This window comes from Musca vetustissima, unplaced genomic scaffold, assembly GCF_032173495.1.
Source record: "Musca vetustissima isolate MV318-11 ecotype Yass unplaced genomic scaffold, APGP_CSIRO_Mvet_v1 utg113121, whole genome shotgun sequence".
Lineage (NCBI taxonomy): Eukaryota > Metazoa > Arthropoda > Insecta > Diptera > Muscidae > Musca > Musca vetustissima.
In genome coordinates this window covers 3,894-25,851 of record NW_026888243.1, presented here as the reverse complement: position 1 = coordinate 25,851, position 21,958 = coordinate 3,894, and the positions used below count along the sequence as shown (strand labels likewise).

The window sequence follows — 21,958 nt, the reverse complement described above, 5'->3', positions numbered from 1 at the left end:
AAAATTCAATGGAATTGGGCTTAATCGGTGAGTGTTTGAGCCACTAGGGCCAGCTGTTCCTTGAGAACGCGGAATGATGGTCGCTCTTCGGGACCGTGGGACCAGCATTTCTTCATGACCTAAAAAAAGAAGAAAAAAGAAAGGAAAATATTAGAAAAAAATATATAAAAATAGATGATATTTATTCTATGGGGAAAGGTGTGAAAATGGAGACCATGCGGTTACCACTAGGTCTTCTATATCCAATAGGTCTTCTTCGATATCCAATGGAAGACATATTTCTCTTTTAGAGCTAGTAGAAGACTAAGTGATCTTCTATAGCCAATAGACGACCAAGTGATCTTTTTAGAATAATTTTTTTGCGGACCCATACAAGGCGTGGATATTTAAAATAATTTTTTTCGGGACCCATACATGACGTGGATATTTAAAATATATTTTTTTCGGGACTCATACATGGCGTGAATATTTAAAATAACGTATTTGAGGGTCTACACAAGGCGTGGATCTTTAAAATAACTTATTTGAGGGTCTATACAAGGAGTCGATATTTAAAATAACTTATTTGAGGGTCTACACAAGGCGTGGGTATTTAAAATAACTTATTTGAGGGTCTATACAAAGAGTGGATATTTAAAATAACATATTTGAGGGTCCACAGAAGGCGTGGATATTTACACAAGGCGTGGATATTTAAAATAACTTATTTGAGGGTCTACACAAGGAGTGGATATTTAAAAAAACGTATTTGAGGGTCTACAGAAGGCGTGGATATTTACACAAGGCGTGGATATTTAAAATAACTTATTTGAGGGTCTACACAAGGCGTGGATATTTAAAATAACTTATTTGAGGGTCTACACAAGGCGTTGATATTTAAAATAACTTATTTGAGGCTATACACAAGGCGTGGATTTTTAAAATAACTTATTTGAGGGTCTACACAAGGCGTGGATTTTTAAAATAACTTATTTGAGGCTATACACAAGGCGTGGATTTTTAAAATAACTTATTTGAGGCTATACACAAGGCGTGGATTTTTAAAATAACTTATTTGAGGCTATACACAAGGCGTGGATTTTTAAAATAACTTATTTGAGGCTATACACAAGGCGTGGATTTTTAAAATAACTTATTTGAGGCTATACACAAGGCGTGGATTTTTAAAATAACTTATTTGAGGCTATACACAAGGCGTGGATTTTTAAAATAACTTATTTGAGGCTATACACAAGGCGTGGATTTTTAAAATAACTTATTTGAGGCTATACACAAGGCGTGGATTTTTAAAATAACTTATTTGAGGCTATACACAAGGCGTGGATTTTTAAAATAACTTATTTGAGGCTATACACAAGGCGTGGATTTTTAAAATAACTTATTTGAGGCTATACACAAGGCGTGGATTTTTAAAATAACTTATTTGAGGCTATACACAAGGCGTGGATTTTTAAAATAACTTATTTGAGGCTATACACAAGGCGTGGATTTTTAAAATAACTTATTTGAGGCTATACACAAGGCGTGGATTTTTAAAATAACTTATTTGAGGCTATACACAAGGCGTGGATTTTTAAAATAACTTATTTGAGGCTATACACAGGGCGTGGATTTTTAAAATAACTTATTTGAGGCTATACACAAGGCGTGGATTTTTAAAATAACTTATTTGAGGCTATACACAAGGCGTGGATTTTTAAAATAACTTATTTGAGGCTATACACAAGGCGTGGATTTTTAAAATAACTTATTTGAGGCTATACACAAGGCGTGGATTTTTAAAATAACTTATTTGAGGCTATACACAAGGCGTGGATTTTTAAAATAACTTATTTGAGGCTATACACAAGGCGTGGATTTTTAAAATAACTTATTTGAGGCTATACACAAGGCGTGGATTTTTAAAATAACTTATTTGAGGCTATACACAAGGCGTGGATTTTTAAAATAACTTATTTGAGGCTATACACAAGGCGTGGATTTTTAAAATAACTTATTTGAGGCTATACACAAGGCGTGGATTTTTAAAATAACTTATTTGAGGCTATACACAAGGCGTGGATTTTTAAAATAACTTATTTGAGGCTATACACAAGGCGTGGATTTTTAAAATAATTTTTTTGAGAACCCATACAAGAGAAGGAAGACCATGTGGTCGCTAATGTTCTTTAGAAGATCATGGAGTCTCATACATACTAGAGAATTCATTGCAGTCTTCCATATTCTATACAAGAGATCTATAGAATATAGTCGTTTTCTTTATTGAATAACTTGTAGACAATAATATTCTACAGAAACCCCTATGGTTTCCTATATGCTACAGAAGATCCAATGGTATCCTATATACTACAAAATGTGTAGAAAGACCTTATGGGCGTGAATATTTAATAGAAGATTATATTATCTCCTATATTTTACAGAAGCCCACGTTCTCCTCTACAGAAGACCACGTGGACTTCTAAATTTCATAGAATAATATAGGGTCTCTTATATTTCATTGTAGGTCATGGAGTCTCCCATATTCAATAGAGTAAACTGTATTATATTATGTTCGATAGAGGACCCTTTGGTCTCACATATTCCATAGAAGACTATGTGGTCTGCGATATTCTATAGAATGATCTTCTCTAATTAAAATGAGGCCATGTGGTCGTCTAAATTCTACAGTGGGCCACACAGTCTCATATATGCTGTATGATATCATGTGTTCTTCTATATTTTATAGGGGGTTCCTTTGATTTCTTATATTCTACAGAACACCATGTAACCCCTACATTCGTTAGAAGACCATGTGATATTCTATATTCTATTGAAGACCCTGAGGCCTCCTGTATTCTATTGAAAAACATTTATTTCTTCCGTCCATACTTACATCATAAATTTCCTTAGCGCATGACTTTGGTTTCTCTAAAATAATACCACGTTGGACACGTTCAACAACTTCAGTATTCTTTAGACGGCCATAAGGCATTTTGCCGCAAGTGAACACTTCCCACATGAGGACACCTGCAATAGAAACAAAAACTATTAATTATATGCCCTCCAAAAATTAATTTCACAAAACTTACCATACGCCCAAACATCACTTTTCGACGAGAAGCGTGTATAATTCAAGACCTCTGGTGGTGCCCATTTAATAGGAAATTTGGTACCACCCGAACTTGTATACTGATCGTCCAAAACGTAACGGGCCAAACCGAAATCGGCAACTTTAACGACATTTTCGGAGCCCACCAAACAGTTGCGGGCAGCCAAATCGCGATGAATGTAATTGTGACGTTCCAAATAGGCCATGCCCTTGGAGACCTGAAGGAGAGAGAGAGAGAGGGAGATATTTTTATTATTTTGTTTTAATTTAATATAAATATTTGAATATTTTTTTTAAAACCTTCTAGAGGCGTGGGTTTTTAAAAGAATATTTTTGAAAGCCTAACAGAGGCCTGGATTTAAAAAAAGAATATTTTTGAAGGCCTAATAGAGCCCTGGATTTAAAAAAAGAATAATTTTGAAGGCCTAATAGAGACGTGGAATTTTAAAAGAATGTTTTTGGAGTTCTAATAGAGGCGTGGATTTAAAAAAGAACATTTCTGAAGGACTTTAGAAACTTGAAATTTATAAAAGAATATTTTTTGAGGTCTAATAGAGGCGTGGATTTAAAAAAATTAATATATTTGAAGGCCTTTAGAAGCTTAAAAATTTTAAAAGAATATTTTTGGACGTCTAATAGAGGCGTGGATTTAAGAAATGAATATTTTTGAAGGCCTTTAGAAGCTTGAAATTTTTAAAAGAATATTTTTTGATACCCCTATAGAGGCGTGGATTTTTAAAAGAATATTTTTGAATGCCTTTAGAAGCTTGAAATTTTTAAAAGAATATTTTTTGATACCCCTATAGAGGCGTGGATTTTTAAAAGAATATTTTTGAATGCCTTTAGAAGCTTGAAATTTTTAAAAGAATATTTTTTGATACCCCTATAGAGGCGTGGATTTTTAAAAGAATATTTTTTGATACCTCTATAGAGCCGTGGATTTCTGAAAGAATATTTTTTGATACCCCTATAGAGGCGTGGATTTAAAAAAATAATATTTTTTGATACCCCTATAGAGGCGTGGATTTTTAAAAGAATATTTTTTGATAACTGTATAGAGGCGTGGATTTAAAACATAATATTTGCTGATACCCCTATAGAGGAGTGGATTTAAAAAAAAGAAGATTTTTGAATATCTATAGGAATTTTGGAATCTTAAAAGAATATTTTTGCAATGCACGGCTTTTTCTAAGAAATATTTTTGGAATGCACGGATTTTTCAAAGAAATATTTTTGGAATGCGTGGATTTTTCAAAGACATATTTTTGGAATGCCTTATACAGACTCCGTTTTAAAAGAATATTTCTTGAAGGCCTTATAAAGACGCGGATTTTTTAAGGAATATTTTTGGAGTTTTAAAAACATATTTTTGAATTTATAATAGGGACGTAAATTTTTAATTGAATATTTTTTAAAACATTTAAATTTTTATTAACTCACCTGTATACACATATCCAACAGCAGACCCATATTACCAATCAATGTTGTCTCATGACGCCGCAAATAGTTCAACAACGAACCATGTTTCATATATTCCGTGACTATATAAATTGGACGATGTTTCGAGCAGACACCATATAGCTGTACCAAATTTGGATGTTGTAATTTGGTCATAACTTTGGCCTCCTCAATGAAATCATCCTCGGACATGGTGCCTTCTTTCATCATTTTCACAGCAGTATCAATGGAACCACGCCATTTGCCGCGACGTACAACACCAAATTGACCGGAACCGAGTTCTTCCATCAGCATTAATTCCATGGGATGGATTTCCCATTTATCTGTAAAAGAAGAGAATATTTTTTCTAAATTATTTAAGAACGATGAAGAATTGATGATACACTTACCATGTGATAAACCTGCCGTTGGCGGTACTGGACGATCACATGGCGATGATTTTAAACGGCATGCCAAACCTCCGGAATTATGCCGATGATAATTGATTAGATCTGGTATAGTTTCGCAGCAATGTTTCTCACTTAAATAGTATTCTCCGCGAGCATTTTGTTTGATGTGATAGTGTTTAACATGTGATTGGGGACTGGAAGAAAAAAACGGGTTTTTTGAAAAATTAGTGAATTAATATATATATATATATATATTTATTTAAAAATAATATAATTTATATATAATTTAGAGATGACCCTGTGGTCTCTAATATTATGAAAAAGACACTGTGGTCTCACATATTCTATAGAACACCCTGTGATATCCTATATTCTTTACAAGAGCCTTTGATATACTATATTATATTTAAGGCCCTGATACCTCCTATATTCTATAGAAGGGAGAGGCTCCTCCTATATTCTAAAGAAGGTCCTGACATCTCCTCAATTCTATATAAGACCCTGTGGCCTCCTATATTCCTATATTATATAAAATGCCATGTGGCCTCCTATATCTCATGGAAGCCCATGTGGCCTCAAATATTGTATAGAAGGCCATGTGACCTCCTACATTACATGAAAAAGTTTGGGGATTCCTATATTCTATTGAAGAATATGTGGCCTTCTATATTCTCCTATATTCTCTAGATTACCATGTGCCTTCTATATTCTATAGAAGTCTTTGTGGTCTCTTATATTCTATTGGATTCCCTATAGTCTCATATGTTGTATAAAAGACTATGTGCTCTCTTGTATTCTATAAAAGACCATATGGTCTCCTATATTCTACAGAAGACCACGTGGCCTTAGATATTCAATAGAAAGCATTTAACCTCATATATTCTCTAGAATAATGTGACTATGTGACTTCCTATATTCTATAGAAGACCCCTTGGCCTCTTATATCCTATACGAGGCCTTATATTTCCTAACACCATGAGAACTTATATATCCAACAGAAGACCATGTGGCCTTCTACATTCTACAGAAGGCCATATTATCTTCTAAATCGAATCAAATTGCCAAAAACTCAATTTCTCAAAATACTTACACTTTGGTATGCAGCGATAGTGTATATAAACCTTTTGTCGATGATTTACGCACCACAAAACAGCCTTCTTTGTCGCCTTGTTTCAATAGGGATTCGGCACGCTGACGTGACATATCACCCACGTACCATCTAGAAAATAAAAAAAAAAATGTTGTATAAAAAAGTGGTCATTTAATGAAGTTCAACCAGCTACTTACTCATAACGTTCCAAACCCAACAATGCCTTTGGTTTGACATAATTGCTGGGTATATAGCCGACATTGCCCATGGCATCTTTGACTTTCCACCAATGTTCCTGGGAATCATCGATAACTTCATATTCGGCATTCTAGAAAACAGAAGGCAGATTTATATTAGATTTTAAGATCCAATGAACAAAAAAAAAAAAAAATATTTCAGTATATTTACCTTTTCCAATGAAAGATCACCACCTTCGATGGCCTTGAAGGGATATAAAGCTACGACAATTTTAACAAAATGTGAATTGTCCTGCGGGGAAGAGAAGAAGAAAAAAGAAACAAAATATTAGTTAAATAAAAGTTAAGAAACATTATTTATAAAAATAATTTAAAGAATACTTTTCTAAGGGCCTAAAAAGGCCAGTATTTTTAAAAGAGGAGGTCTAATAGAGGAGGCTTGGATTTTTAAAAGTAAAGTTTTAATAAGAATATTTTTGTAGGGCCTAAAGATGCGTGGATTTCTAAAAGAATATTTTTGGAGGTCTAATAGAGGCGTGGGAAGTAGGTTTTTAACAGCATATTTTAAGGGGCCTGTAAGGGAAGTAGGTTTTTATCAGCATATTTTAAACGGCCTATAAGAGAAGTAGGTTTTTAACAGCATATTTTAAGGAGCCTGTAAGGGAAGTAGGCTTTTATCAGCATATTTTTAAGGGACTACAAGAGAAGTAGGTTTTTAAGATCATATTTTAAGTGGTCTATAAGGGAAGTAGGTTTTTAAAGGCATATTTTAAGGGGCGTATAAGAGAAGTAGGTTCTTAACAGCATATTTTTAGGGGCCTATAAGGGAAATAGGTTTAAAAAAATAGGTTTTAAAAACAAGTAGGGAAGTAGGTTTTTAACAACAAAAAATATATTTTTAGATGACTATAATATTTATAGCGGCCTATTTTTAGAAACCTATAAAGATCGTAAATTTCTAAAAGAATATTATTTTAGAAGTCCTAAACAAGGCGTGATTTTTTGAAAGAATATTATTGAAGGTCCTAAACAAGGCGGGTATTTAAAAGAAACATATTTTGGAAGTAGTAAACAAGTGTTAGACGTATTGAGCTGCAGCGACTACGTTGGCATATAAAAGCGAACGAAGCTGATGATTCACGCAGAAGGGAAGGCCACGAATAAGATGGAAAGATCAAGTGGAAGATAACATTGCCGAATATGGTCTTTCAAATTGGAAAAACTGCGCAAAAGACCGGCGCGCCTTGAAATCTTTTTTAAGCCAAGAAGAAGATTTTTGATAGTTTTGAAAAGGTGGGTAATTACAAATTATCTTTTGAGGTTTTTTTAAAAGGTGAGGTTTTGGAAAATATATTTTCTGAGGGTATAGAAAAGGGGGGAATTTAAAAATATAAAGTTTTAGAAGGTTTTGAAACGGTGGAAATTAAAAAAAAGTTTTTAGGGTCATGCAATTTTTATGGATTAAATATTTGAAGGTCTTACAAAAAAGATGAGATTAAAAAATAGAAGGGCTTTAAAAAATATTTTTGGGGGTATTTAAAGGATGGGAATTAAAAAATGAGAGTTTTGAAAATTTGCGAACTAAAAATTTTTTAGAGGGTCTCTAGTAAATGTGGAGTTTTTAAAAAATATATGTAGGGATTTAAATAAAATATTTTTGAGGGCCCTGAAAGTAGGGAATTAAAAACAATATTTAGGGTTTTGCAAATATAAGGAATTAAAAATATTTTTTTGAAGGTCTAATACAGGAGGTTTGAAGGCCTAATAAAGGAGGTGTGGATTAAAAAAATATTTTTGAGGTTCTTCAAAGGCGGACCTTAAAAAAATATATTTTTTTATGGTCTTGCAAACAATGTGATGAAAAAAATATTTTAAAGCGTTTGGAAAAGTGAATGTTTAAAAAAATATTTTTGGGTATCTTTTTGTTATTTGAATTTTGCCAGATACCCTAAACTCTTTCGAGTTTAGGGTATCTGGGTATCTTGAAAATGTGAAGATTTAACAAAAGATATTTTTGGAAACTTTGAAAAGGTGGGTATTTAAAATTTTTTTAAGTGAGTTGAAAAAGTGGCAATTTAAAAATATATATTTTTGAAAGGCCTTGAAATGGATAAAATTTGGATATTGAAAATAATATTTCATTTGAGAGTCTTGTAAATTCGAGAGTTTTAAAAAAATATTTTTGAAAGGAGGTGTGGTTTGAAAAAATATTTTTGAGGTTCTAAAAATTTGGAACTTTAGAAAGGGTTTAAAAAAGTATATTTTTGATGGTCTTGGAAAAAAATTGATTTAAAAAAATATTTTTATAAAGTTTTGAAAAGTTGGATATTTGAAAAATATTTTTAGGGCTTTGAAAAAGCGAAGACTTAACAAAAAATATTCTTGATAGCCTTGAAAAGGTGGGTATTAAAAAATTGTTTGCATTGAAAAAGTGGGTATTTAAAAAGTGTGAGGGAAATGTGGGGAATTAAAAAAAGTATGTTTAAGGGTCTTGAAAATTTGGATGTTAAAAGGAATATTTCTTTTGAAGGTCTAAAGGTGTAGAAGGTGTAAATTCGGAAGATTAAAAAAAATATTTTTGATTTTTTGGAGGGGTTTGTAGAGCTGTGTTTTTTTTGTACTATTTTTTGAGGGTCGTGAAGATATACTTACCTTAGCTTTAGAGTTTGGTGTTCCTGGAGTTGGTATACCACCTGGCATTGTGTTATCCAATAGAGAACCGTTACCGTTTAATAAATTTGGCGACTGTTTAAATGTGGATACCGATGACTAAAAAATAAATTATGAAAATAAAATTTTGATTAGTATCTGTGGTTTTTAATAATTTAAAAATTTAATTTTTGTATAGATAAACGCCCTTACCTGTGGATGCAGCGATGTGGGCGTTGAACTACCTATACTGCCAGAACTATTGTGATGCAAACTAAATTGACTCGTTGACGTTGAATTATTTGGACTAATGCTGCGCTGTGATATTTGGGCTGGTGAGCTACCAGTACCTGGAAAGAGTAGAAAATAAAATATATCAAATTAATAAAAAGGAATTTAAAGTGTGTTTTGTTATAGAAATATTTAATTGAATATTGTTCAAGGTAAATTTGCTTTTTTAATAAGAAAAATTAAAAAAGGTTTTTTTAAATAATAGATGATTTTTCAATAGGGCTTAGAAAGGTGGCGTACATTTTGAAAATATTTTTTCTTAAAATGTTTTAAAAATTTTTAAAAGAATATTTTTTAGGATCCTAAAAAGTTATAGATTTTTAAGATTATATATTTTTCTATGATCTTAAAAAGGTGTACATATTTAAAAGAATTTGTTTGTTTTTATAAAACATTAATAATTATATGGTAATGATTTATTAAAATCAATAATAAATCAAAAAAGTTCAAAATGTTGCAATGAATCATTATTAAGCATATCAAAACAACATGTGTTTCTTCTTAGCCATAATTTCAAGGTTGAGCAAAATTAAAAAAAGAAACAAGAAAGATGATTTATAACGACTTATAATTATCACACCATGCATGCCAATTTTTTTCTCTTCATAGTTCCGATTTGTTTGTTGTCTAATTTCCGAAGAAGAAAAAACTCTAATGATTGGGTATTGACATGATGAGAACATTTTTGAAATTAAATAATATATAATTTCATTTCAATGAAATTTTTCTAAGGCCCAACAAGGCGTAGATTTTTTAAATAATTTTTTCCCTAAGGCCCAACAAGGCGTGGATTTTTTAAATAATTTTTTTCCCTAAGGCCCAACAAGGCGTGGATTTATTAAAGAATATTTTTTTCAAAGGCCCAACAAGGCGTGGATTTATTAAAGAATATTTTTTCAAATGCCCAACAAGGCGTGGATTTTTTAAGGAATATTTTTTCAAAGGCCCAACAAGGCGTGGATTTATTAAATTATATTTTTCTAAGGCCCAACAAGGCGTAGATTTTTTAAAGAATATTTTTCTAAGGCCCAACAAGGCGTAGATTTTTTAAAGAATATTTTTCTAAGGCCCAACAAGGCGTAGATTTTTTAAAGAATATTTTTCTAAGGCCCAACAAGGCGTGGATTTATTAAAGAAAAAATTCCCAAGGCCCAACAAGGCGTGGATTTATTAAAGAAAAAATTCCCAAGGCCCAACAAGGCGTGGATATTTTTTCAAAGGCCCAACAAGGCGTTGATTTATTAAAGAAAGATTTTTTTAAAGGCCCAACAAGGCGTGGATTTATTAAAGAAAAAATTCCCAAGGCCCAACAAGGCGTGGATTTATTAAAGGAATATTTTTCTAAGGCCCAAATGAGGCGTGGATTTTTAAAGGAATATTTTTCTAAGGCCCAAATGAGGCGTGGATTTTTAAAGGAATATTTTTCTAAGGCCCAAATGAGGCGTGGATTTTTAAAGGAATATTTTTCTAAGGCCTACAAAAGGCGTGGATTTTTAAAGGAATATTTTTCTAAGGCCTACAAAAGGCGTGGATTTTTAAAGGAATATTTTTCTAAGGCCTACAAAAGGCGTGGATTTTTAAAGGAATATTTTTCTAAGGCCTACAAAAGGCGTGGATTTTTAAAGGAATATTTTTCTAAGGCCTACAAAAGGCGTGGATTTTTAAAGGAATATTTTTCTAAGGCCTACAAAAGGCGTGGATTTTTAAAGGAATATTTTTCTAAGGCCTACAAAAGGCGTGGATTTTTAAAGGAATATTTTTCTAAGGCCTACAAAAGGCGTGGATTTTTAAAGGAATATTTTTCTAAGGCCTACAAAAGGCGTGGATTTTTAAAGGAATATTTTTCTAAGGCCTACAAAAGGCGTGGATTTTTAAAGGAATATTTTTCTAAGGCCTACAAAAGGCGTGGATTTTTAAAGGAATATTTTTCTAAGGCCTACAAAAGGCGTGGATTTTTAAAGGAATATTTTTCTAAGGCCTACAAAAGGCGTGGATTTTTAAAGGAATATTTTTCTAAGGCCCAAAAAAAGTCTTCTAAATAAAACAATCTAAAGACTTAAAACACAAACACGCACAATTATTTTATTTCTTGCAGAATAGTTTAAGAAGTATTTCTTTGGACACATAAATGGTACTGAAATTAAATGAAAATGTCACTTATTTTTTCAATTAATTTCGAAAATCCACACATCAACCCATAAACTTTAAATATTAAATAAAAAACTTTCCAAGAGCAAAAAATATTCCACAATGAATATTTGGTAAAAAAAAAAATCCCTTACCCTACACAATTTCCTTCATTACGAAAAAATAATTTTTTCAATGGAAATTTTTGAAATATTTTTATGGGAAAAATTACCTTAAATTATTTTAGGTCCGGGTATTTCTAAATCAGTATTTTTTAATTATTTTCCATACTAAACAAGATTTTTTATGGTAAAAAATATTCCTACATTTTTTCCAAGCCAAGTAGGTAAGAAATCCAAACCCCAAATTGTTTACAATATTTTTGAGGTAGCCATGGTTATATGTAGCCATGTGTATGCACATACATCGCCAAAAAGTTGAATGCACTTTGGAATTAATATGCAGAATGCGTAAATTACGACATAGCATACATGTTTTCTGTTGTTGTTTCTGTAAAGTTTGAACAGATTTTTCGTCTTCGTTTTTCAGTCTTGTTTCTTTTTTCATTTGGTTTCATTGGTTTACTTTATTGTGGTAGACTTTTCTGGTATCTGCTCATCGTATAACTAAATAAAAACTGTAAAGCAACATCAAACAAAGTTTCCATTTAACCTCGGCCGTCTTTTTATGTGATTTTATTTTTTAGAGGCGTTTTTTCTTCACGCCTTGGATTTTTTCAGTTGGCTTTGGGTTATGGTTTTTTGAAAAAAAATTGATTTGTTTTGATGTGTTTCGTTGCCATTGTAATTTCAATTTTTATTGTTGTTTGTTAGATATGACACATATTTACACATCCATTTATGTGTATGTACAATTGTAGGTAATTCTTCTTCATTATTGATTGATGGCTAAGGTGAATTATTGTTCAATAGCATCCGCTTCGAGACGCCGAGTTTATTCACATGAGAGGTGTTTCTTAAGATGACCAATATTTGGATTTCCTTTTATGGAGATGATGATGACTTTTTGTATATAAATAGGAGGATTTTTCCCACTGGAAGGATTTTTTTATAAAATTCATTCAAAATTTTCTTCTAAAAAAACTTTTTTTAAGCTACTGTGATTTTTTTCTCGCACGTGTTACTAAAATGTCCAAAATTAAATAATTTGCATTTTTTTTATCTTTTTGTATAACAGGTAATTTCAATTATCTGATCCCCTTTGTTTCAAAATCTCTTTCCTTGGCCCACAAATAAAGTGATAATGAATTATTCTTTTGTTATACAAAAATGACTTAAGACACAATCCAAACTTCATCAATTTAACTCATATACATATGTTACAATATTCTAATTCGGTATTGCCTAAATAAATAAATCAGATGTGAAATAAAATTTTTAATGGGTTTTAATAAAATGTCCGGCCGGAGCTATTGCCTATTTTATTTGGAGACTTTTAAATGAAATATGTGCCGTAGGTTGTTTGTTTTTGTTTAAAACTAGTTTAATCCATATTTTTTTTTTTCATTTTCAATACTGGATAATGAATATTTACTGTTTTAAACAAAAGACTTAAGGCGCATACATGAAATGCTCCTGTTTGTGCTTAAATCTTTTGACAACAATATCGAATTGCTTGCAATTTTTAATGAATTTTTTCTCCATACTAAATAATTAAAAATAATAATTTTTAAATTAAAAAGACTTAAGACACATACAATAAATTCAAGAGTTTGTGTCTTAAGTCTTTTGTCAAAAATGTGAACATATTGGTATTTAAAAGAAAACTAATTTTCTCAGCCACTCAAAAATAGAACAATTTTGTAGTTTTTGTAAATACCTTAAATGCTAAAGTTTGTGCCTTAAGTCTTTGGTCAAAAATGAGGGGTATTTCTGTTTTTTTTTTTTTTTTTTAAAGATTATCCATTATTTAAGAAATTTAAATTTATTTAATTTATTTCATTAATTGAAAAAATCATTTATTTGAAATATAGTTTTTTTCCCACTTCTACAATTAATTAAATCTAATAAAGTGGTCGTGTTTTATTTTTTTCTTGTATTAATTTGTTTTGCAAATTTGTATAGCGCATTTTTACATAAAATAAATACATGAAACACTTTGTGCCAATGTTAATTGGCGGATATGGCTGATGAATGAGCATATTGATTGATAGAAGGGCATTTGCAAATAAATAAAAAAATAACAAAGACATGAATCATGCCTTCAATAAAATAAACAAATAAATATAAATTGAAACATTATTTCAAAGCAAATGTTTGGATTTTGATATTTAACATTGGCCACCTACCACTCTACCATCTGTTTTGTATACGTCGTCTCCTCATTTTTATTTCTGTGCCATTTTAACAGCCATTGTTTAATTTGTGTGTGTGTGTGTTTTTTTTACATTAACATATTCTCGTAGTTGACTTGTTGGATAACTACCATCAACTTAAAGTTCATCGCATGTTGTCGGCATTTTAACAGAAGACAGACATAAAAACTCATATAACCCGCAGCCAAACACTTGATGATACAACAGTATAGACCAATAATACAATACAACATTTATTACTTCTCTTGGCATGACTATATATGCATGTTCGACAACATGTTAAATAAACACCTGAGTATTGTTTTGGTTTTTTTTTTTCTACTTTTTCATTTATTTTTGGTTGTTATTTTACATTAAATCTCGGATTTTGTTTATATATTTTTTCAAAAAAAAAAAAAAAAAAAATAGTAATATTACTCGCCTTAGGTGTAAGTGACATTATCATGATGACATTTATGAACCTCCCCCAAAAATATGAATATAAATAAATTGCAGACATTTAGTAGTTTTTTTTTTTTTTTTTGGAGGCTTAGACGGAAGCCTGAAAAAGTCATTGTATATTAACCTTCCCAGTCATAATAAACCATAAATAATATGGGCAGAAACGCACAAGGTATATTGGGGAGACACCCCCTATCTTTCTATGAATTTATATGGATATTGTAGTCAAATTTGTTTGAAGTTGAAAAAAATATTATTTTATGGAGTAGTTAATTTTAATATTTGAGAAAAAGGTGCAGTATATGTAAATTAAGAAGTCAACTCAGAATTGTATGTATATTTGATGACAATAATTGGTTTAATTCAACTTAAAATTTTCCGCAACGAGGGAGCAAATCGGATCAATTCAACGAATTCGTCGTTCAAAAACGCGCAGATTTGTTTAATGTGAAACAACTTGTGGTGTATCACTCAAAATTGACCAATGACCGCACTAAAGCCGATACTTGCCGAAGATGCAGTCATATATCCTTAAAGTATGTTGCTGATATTTTTTTGTTTGGTTTAGTTTAATGCGTCTTGAAATCGAAGTACCAAATTCGTATATAATAAAAAAATAGGAAACAACATTTTGTTGAAATTAAAATGAAAAATATTTGAAATAATTAGGAAAGGAGTTCATCGTCTGGTGTAAAAATAATTCCCACCTATCCAAAAGTATTATAGGATTTATAATTGTTTTGATCCATACTGCGAGAGGTGTAGAAACCAGAAGCAAAATTCCTACAAAAAATTGAGGTAAAAGGAAAACACAAACAAAAGGGAAATTTTAAGTTAGAGGCAATTTCAGGATAGCAGAACCATGAATGCATTTGCAATACCTTAGAAAAAAAAACCCGACATAGATATGAAATAACTAATATGTTAGGTATGGTACAGGTTCGACGATATCTTAGATGGAATTAATAAAAAAAATTTTCGGGCCCCACGTTGGACGCCATTTGGTTCGAAGTACTTCATTCAATGTACGTTGAATTTTGCCTATGACAACCATATGAACCTCTTTTCAAGAACTGCAATTGTCCAAGAAGAACAATCTTCTTTAAAGATCAGATATCCATGCAATATCGAAGGCATGGTGGAGGAATAAATGTCCAAAGATGCAAATTATACTGCGGTATAGTACATGGCTATATCGCATTATCAGTTCACGTACGGTATCAATGTTCGCTGGAACAACAACCGTTTTTAGGACGTCCGCCAGGATTAAATTCATCAAACTAAATTTTCACAGTGCCAGGGTGGGTGGCTCTTGATCGTCATTCATAGATGTAAGTTTATCGACTGACTATTTTATGATATAATACACGTCGGGAGCTGTGAAAAATGATCCAGCGAAAATATTCGAGGTGATTCCATTTTTTTTTTGCATGTTGATTTTTCAAGTCACTTTTAACAACACAACACTACTACCATGTGTTAAACCGTACTAAGTATTTTGTATGCGTCAAACGCATTCCGTTACGTTTCAAATCAAAAACAAATAAATAAAAAATATATCGTATATATCAATATTTTATGAAAACATCAAAATTTTGAAAAAATCAAAAATTTGAAACAGATTCGGTTCAAAGAAATCGATTACAGTGCATAGTCTTGAGAATGGGGGTGTAAAATATTGTATGATTCATGGAATCGTTTTACCTCTAAGTCTTATCAGACATAATCCTATCCTTCTGAGACAAATCAGTGCAAGGATGATAAAACCACAAGAATTTAGCTTCATATTGCTCATATTCCCTGATCTCAGAAGAATGTTCGCTGAACAGAATTTGAATCAATCGAAAAGAATTTGAAATAATTCGAAATCGAATGGAAAAGTAGATGAGCCGTTATAATATGCCTTAAACCAATCGCGATGAATAAAAAATCAATTGACCTTTTCGCTTTTCTGTCAGTGGAAGAATTATATATTTTTTTAAATATTGAATTTAATATAAAATGAAATGATTTTGTAAAAACTATTGTACATGTTTCAAGTGCAAAAAAAGATCATTGACACAACTGAATGTAAAATGCAATAATATATGAAACAAAAGACTTAAGACACAAACTTTACAGTCTCTATACAAGATTGTTGACTGTACATCATTCAATCAGAACGCAATGACAAGCAACAACAAAAACACATAATTTAACAACTATAGTTATGGTTTTTGTTGTTGTTGTTGTCATCATTAACTTCCTGATAAGGAAGTCTTATTTATTTAATGTTTTATATACATATAATTTCATAAATTAAAAAATATAATTGTACTGACTTCGAAAAATAATTGGGAATTATTGCATATCAAAAAAAAATTATATGCAATTAATTTCAAATAAAAAAATATTATATTCTACTCACATGTGTCTTTTGGCCTCAAAACTAATTTGTACATATGGTAGTAGTACTATTCGTACTATACATTTGCAAAAAAAAAAAAAAATATATATATATATCTTCATATCAAACAACACCATATGTACATACACTACAAACAAAACACCACCCAAACATTATCATACAAACATAAATTTGAATATATAAGTAGTATGCATGTAATTACTGTGTTACTGGTCTCGTGTAGTTTTTTTATTTACGGCAACCTTGACTTCTTCATGTTGGTTAATAATTATTTTTAATAACATACAAGCAAACATATACATACACATTTTTAATGGCACATAAATATTTAGCACATTGTAAAAAATATTAAAATTAAGAAAAAAAAGACAAATAGTGACATATAGTAGCAAACTGTAAGATATGAGGATAGAGAGAGGACCCAATCGATCAGTTGGGACACCTTTAAAATATAGTTTATATTTAGAAGGTGCCTATATCGGATAGGCATGAATGCTTCGACAAATTCTATAAAATAAGCTGGAGAATACTTTGAAAATAAAACAACATTTTTGTTGATAAATATTCGTATTTTCATTTTGAGGCCAGAAATATATATAGTAGCCCTCTTATAACAAATGTTTATATAAAAATATTAAAAAGAATCCAATGAGAAATAAATGTAGGCATAAGCACACTTCAAGTGAAATATATTGGGAAACATTTTTTTCTCAATAGGTTTGCTAACTTTTATGTAGGTCTGTTTTTATTCCGAAACTTTTACGTTGTCTAAATGTTTGACAGAGGTAGAAATGAAAATCTTATCTGTAGAAAGAAGATTTTTTATTGGAGGACAGAAGTTGTTTTGTATGACTTTTAGAAATATATATATATATATATATATTTTTTTTTTTTTTGTATAGGAAATCTTTAGTAGGTCCTCTGCAGAACGATCCTACTAAGAAACATATTAATTAAAATATATAAATGTATATATTTTAATAAATTAATAATAATTTAATTCAATTAAATTAATTTTTTGTGTTTTTCAATTTAATTTATTTTTGTATTTATCAATTTAATAAATAAATTTTAAATTATTTAATTTATCATTTATCTCATAATGAAGTTATTGAATTGAATCGCCATTATATAGCTGCTAAAAAACAATCCATGTAATTTTGTTGACCAAAAAAGGAAGTTATTGTCTCCTATATCCAGCTCGTTTGGCAATCTCTAAGGCTTCGAAAATTCCTGAAATAGATTGAAGAAAAAATCCATTTTGTGCAACAATTTGCTGTGGCAATTTTATCCACTTTTTGCAGCCACATGACCACCTTTACTAACTTGAATTATTGTTGCCACTTATCGTAACTATAAAAAAACGAACAACTACTCCAATAAAATATTTCAGCAATCATGTGGCGAGTGGCGACCAATAGGATAGATAGACAGCTAAACATGCCACCACATGCCTTGCACCATAAATGGTAGAAATGAAAAAGAGAGTTGTTTTTAGAAAGTAACATTTTACTGCAAAACGTGTGCAACAAATGCACAGCACAAGTTGTATACGATATATATATGGGAATTGAGACTGGGTGATGGAAAGAAAAATTGAAAGAAAGAAAAAAATAAAACTAAATATAAAATAAAAGTTTATATGGGGGTAAGTTAAGATAGATCTGGAAAAATCGATCTGGAATAAATTGAGACTATGCAAGGTAAAAAATTCGGAAATAGAATTATATAAGGTGGACCTGGAACTAAAACTTAAGGAAATTTAATTTTAATTTAAATTCTTATACAAGCCCCGACTTTTTTCTTAAAAATATTATTTTTTATTTACTCATTTGTAAAAAAAAATATTTGTTGAAACACAAAATTACAATTTTAATTTTATTTAGCAAATAGCCCTCATTTATTTTGGGCATTTTTAAATTGTTTATTTTTTTCCATAATAATAAATTAAATGCAAATTGTGTTAATATGAATATTTTTTTTTTATTAAAATCATGCTTTTGGCCATTCTGCATTAACTCCGTCATTGGCTCCCGTTTTCTCTACCTCATTTTTTCTGCCGTTTTTTCCCAGATTGTTGTATGTAGAAAATTGATCACGTTTTTTAATTGCATGTTAGAGCTTGAATGAAAAATAAAAGTTTTCCCATAAAGTAAAAAAATAGTTTGCATTTTGTTTGGTAGCAATTGAAGACAATTCGAACACGGCATGTTTTTATAACCTCCACCAGAAGGCGAGGGCAATGTTAAATCTGTGCCTTTGTTTTTAACATCTCGAAATATGTTTCGGAGGTCCCATAAAGTATTTCTATTCTTGATGAAGATCGCTATATTTAAGAGATAAGAGATCGCTATATTTATAGAAAAATACCTATAGCCACAAAAATAGTTTGTGCTTCTAGGATATGGAATAGGATGCCGCCCAATGTAGGTATTGGTAAAGCTTTTTTTGCCAACAAAAATGTATTTTATTTGACATTTCGAGCTTGAAGCATGGATAACGATTTTGCAGGAAATTTTCAATATGGGCCCATGGTTTGACATAGCAACGTATTAAAGTCCCGCCCCATAAAAGACATTTTGATGGGGTGTAACGCTTTTTCCAAGAATTGAGAATTTTAGAAAATATCAATATCAGTGCCGACAGATTTTATACCTTGAGCTTATGACACATTTAGTCAACATTTATCCTGACTTTGGTCTGCTATTTTGAACAGTTATTTAAGTCAAATCTATGAGTCCGGGTTGAACAATTTTAGCTTAAATGCAGGGGACCAAGTTCGGCACCTCATGAGATGTTCCTATGTAGCCGATATTTCTTCCAAGTGTATTTTTAGTATAAATAATTCATATTTCGCTTTATATGATATACTTATATGTTGATCATCTGTAAGGAAGGTAACATAAGGGGTGGTCCGATCTTCATACTTAATTTAGACTATAACAAAATATTGCGATTTACATAGTTTGGATAAACCGCTAGCTTCATGAGATTTACAAATTATACATTTTTTGACACTTTGGGGGGGAAATTCCACAAAGGGACCACCCTTATTGGAATTTTTTGAGTCTTCTCATCTACATATAGTGTATATAAGAAAGAAAAATATACATTGTGATGTTCAAAGTAAGCGACAATTTAGATTATCATTATAATGTAAAAAAGTACGACTTTGTCGGGGAAATAACAAAATAAATGGGCTGGTATTCCTGTTTTCGAATGTGATATAAGTTTGGAATACATATTACCCTTGGGGATGTTTGAATCGAACGGACAATCTTCTCCGAGTGTTATATGCGACGCAGTTAGTAAGCTTTAATCGATCGAATCGAATAGCTTGATACGGATTTCATCTAAAGACACTTAGGGTATAAAAAATTAAAGAACAATCAAACAAATTATCTATAAGAATACCTAATCGAGAAGTATTTCTATCTCAAATTATAGATATCGTCTTTGACCATATAACCGGAACCTCTAGTAACAGTTGTCAGTCATCAGTGCTACATTTTCGCCTAAAATATCAGAATACATAGACAACTGTAGGAAGTAAAAAAACAGAAGTAAAACTCCGACATTGGAGTACATACAACAATATAATTGATATCAAATCAAAGGCCAACCACTTCTTTTGGATATATAAAATTCTCGGTTATATGTTCAAAAGAATACAATACTTTTATGTGAATAATGGCAAAAAAATTATTCACATTAAAGTCTGGGTCCACTTGACCCGCTAAGAATCGTCCATGTCATCTCCTAAATATTACGTGATCATTACCAGAGGTCTTCTTAGTCCCGAAACGGACCAAGCTTGTGACCATAACTGTGGCCTGTATGAGTTTACAAATTATAATGGACGGACGACCGGGCGGATGGAGACACATGTCTAGACGATGTGCAAGTCGAGATATGACGATCGGTATGCTAATGATTGAACTTCGTATAAAAATCCGAGGGTCTTCCCATAGAAGAGCAATTTGTATTTTTATTAGAAGAGTATTTTGTTTTCTTCTCCATAAAAGAACAATTCGTTTTTTCACAGAAGAACACTTGTTACTCTATTCATAGAAGAATCAATGGTATTTTTGAGAAGAAAACTGTCCTTCTCATAGAAGAACCTAAGGTATTTTCCGTAGAAGAGCAGTTGTCCTTATCCATAGTAGAGCCAATGGTATTCGAAACAGAAGAGCCATAGAAAAGCAATTGGTCGTCTCCATAGAAGAGCAATTGATCTCCATAGAAGTGCAAATTGTCTTCTTAATGGAAAAGCAATGGGTCTTCTCCAAGAAAGAACAATTAGTCTTCTCCTTAGAAGAGCAATTTGCATTTTTAATTTTAGAGTATTTTTTTCTTCTCCATAGAAGAACGAGTTTTTTCTCTCAGAAAAAAAACTTGGTATTTTTGATAGAGGAGCAATTTTTTTTCTTCATAGAAGATAAATTTGCCCTCTCCATAAAAGAGCAATTTGTCTTCTCCATAGAAGATCAATTTATCTTCTTTATGCCAGAGTCAAATATGTTGTATTCTAAAAAGAAGAGCCAATAGCCTTTTCCATAGAGGAGCATTTGGTCATCTCCACGAAAACAATTGATCTTCATAGACCATTTAAAATTCTTCTCGTTGAAGAGTGTGATATTATCCATAGAAAAACAAGTAGTATTTTTCATAAAAAATCAAATGACCTTCTTATAGGGGATTTATGGAGCTTCTTCATAAAAGATCAATTTATTGTTTCCAAGAAGGACCAATAAATTTTTTTATAAAAGAGCAATTGGAATGCTCATAGAAAATTCTTTGTTGTCCTCCATTCGAGATCAATTGATATTCTCTATAGCAGAGAAATTGGTGGTAATTTCGTCGATCTTTTTTATATATCGAAGACCATGTAGTCCTCCCAAGGTCCTATCGCCTTATTTCCAGTTTGATTAATAGCCTATCATCAAAAACGATTAATATTGGAGCTAGAAAAAATGGTTGTTAATATTTGAAGCCAAAATAGTTTGACGTAGATAATACTGGTTTTATGGTTATTTTTATCTATGATTTTTTTTCAATTTTGTTTTTATTTTCTGTTTAATAGCAACCTACCCAATTTCAAAGCCGATAATAGCATCATATTTCCAGTTGTGGTTATTGACGTCGACGGAAAGAAGTAGACGAAAAAAATAATAAAATGTCACCAAAGTGAGCTGGACAGAGGAAAAATCAAGTGATGAACTGCAACACGTTGGCAATGAGACAGACTCCTTTGTTGTTGAGTTTTTTTTTCTTATTTTCAGTAAAGCAAAGCAAAAGAAAAACTTGTTGCACACCTCAAGTTTTCGAAGAGGATGGATACTTTTTTCTGCTCAGAGTGTATAGGGGAGGGATGATGTAGTTATCGATTGTATATTGTCTTGGAATCAATTAACTTTCACTTGATATTGCAAGGAGCAAAAAAAAATGTTTTTTTTTTAATTGAAATTGTTTTTTTCCTTTTGTTA

The 21,958-nt window shown here is 31.0% G+C and overlaps 1 protein-coding gene across 1 annotated transcript; it reads right to left on the bottom strand.

Moving 5' to 3' along the window:
- On the bottom strand, nucleotides 1-21,662 carry LOC133336035 (tyrosine-protein kinase Btk). Its single transcript, XM_061544330.1, has 11 exons — nucleotides 21,564-21,662; nucleotides 9,085-9,221; nucleotides 8,875-8,991; nucleotides 6,434-6,514; nucleotides 6,223-6,353; nucleotides 6,026-6,154; nucleotides 4,936-5,129; nucleotides 4,529-4,869; nucleotides 3,069-3,306; nucleotides 2,873-3,006; nucleotides 1-119 (listed from the first exon to the last, which is right to left on the bottom strand). The coding sequence occupies exons 1-11, from the start codon at nucleotides 21,589-21,591 to the stop codon at nucleotides 21-23; spliced, it is 1,629 nt and encodes a 542-aa protein (XP_061400314.1). The 5' UTR covers nucleotides 21,592-21,662; the 3' UTR covers nucleotides 1-20.
- Between the last annotated feature and the right edge of the window lie 296 nt (nucleotides 21,663-21,958).

Excerpts from the sequence above, each read along its gene's own strand:
- LOC133336035 (XM_061544330.1), bottom strand. The coding sequence starts at position 21,591 with ATGATGCTATTATCGGCTTTGAAATTGG. Across the intron at positions 4,870-4,935 it reads AACGGCAGGTTTATCACATG|ATAAATGGGAAATCCATCCC; the intron begins GTAAGTGTATCA and ends CTTCTTTTACAG. Across the intron at positions 120-2,872 it reads GCGCTAAGGAAATTTATGAT|GTCATGAAGAAATGCTGGTC; the intron begins GTAAGTATGGAC and ends TTCTTTTTTTAG.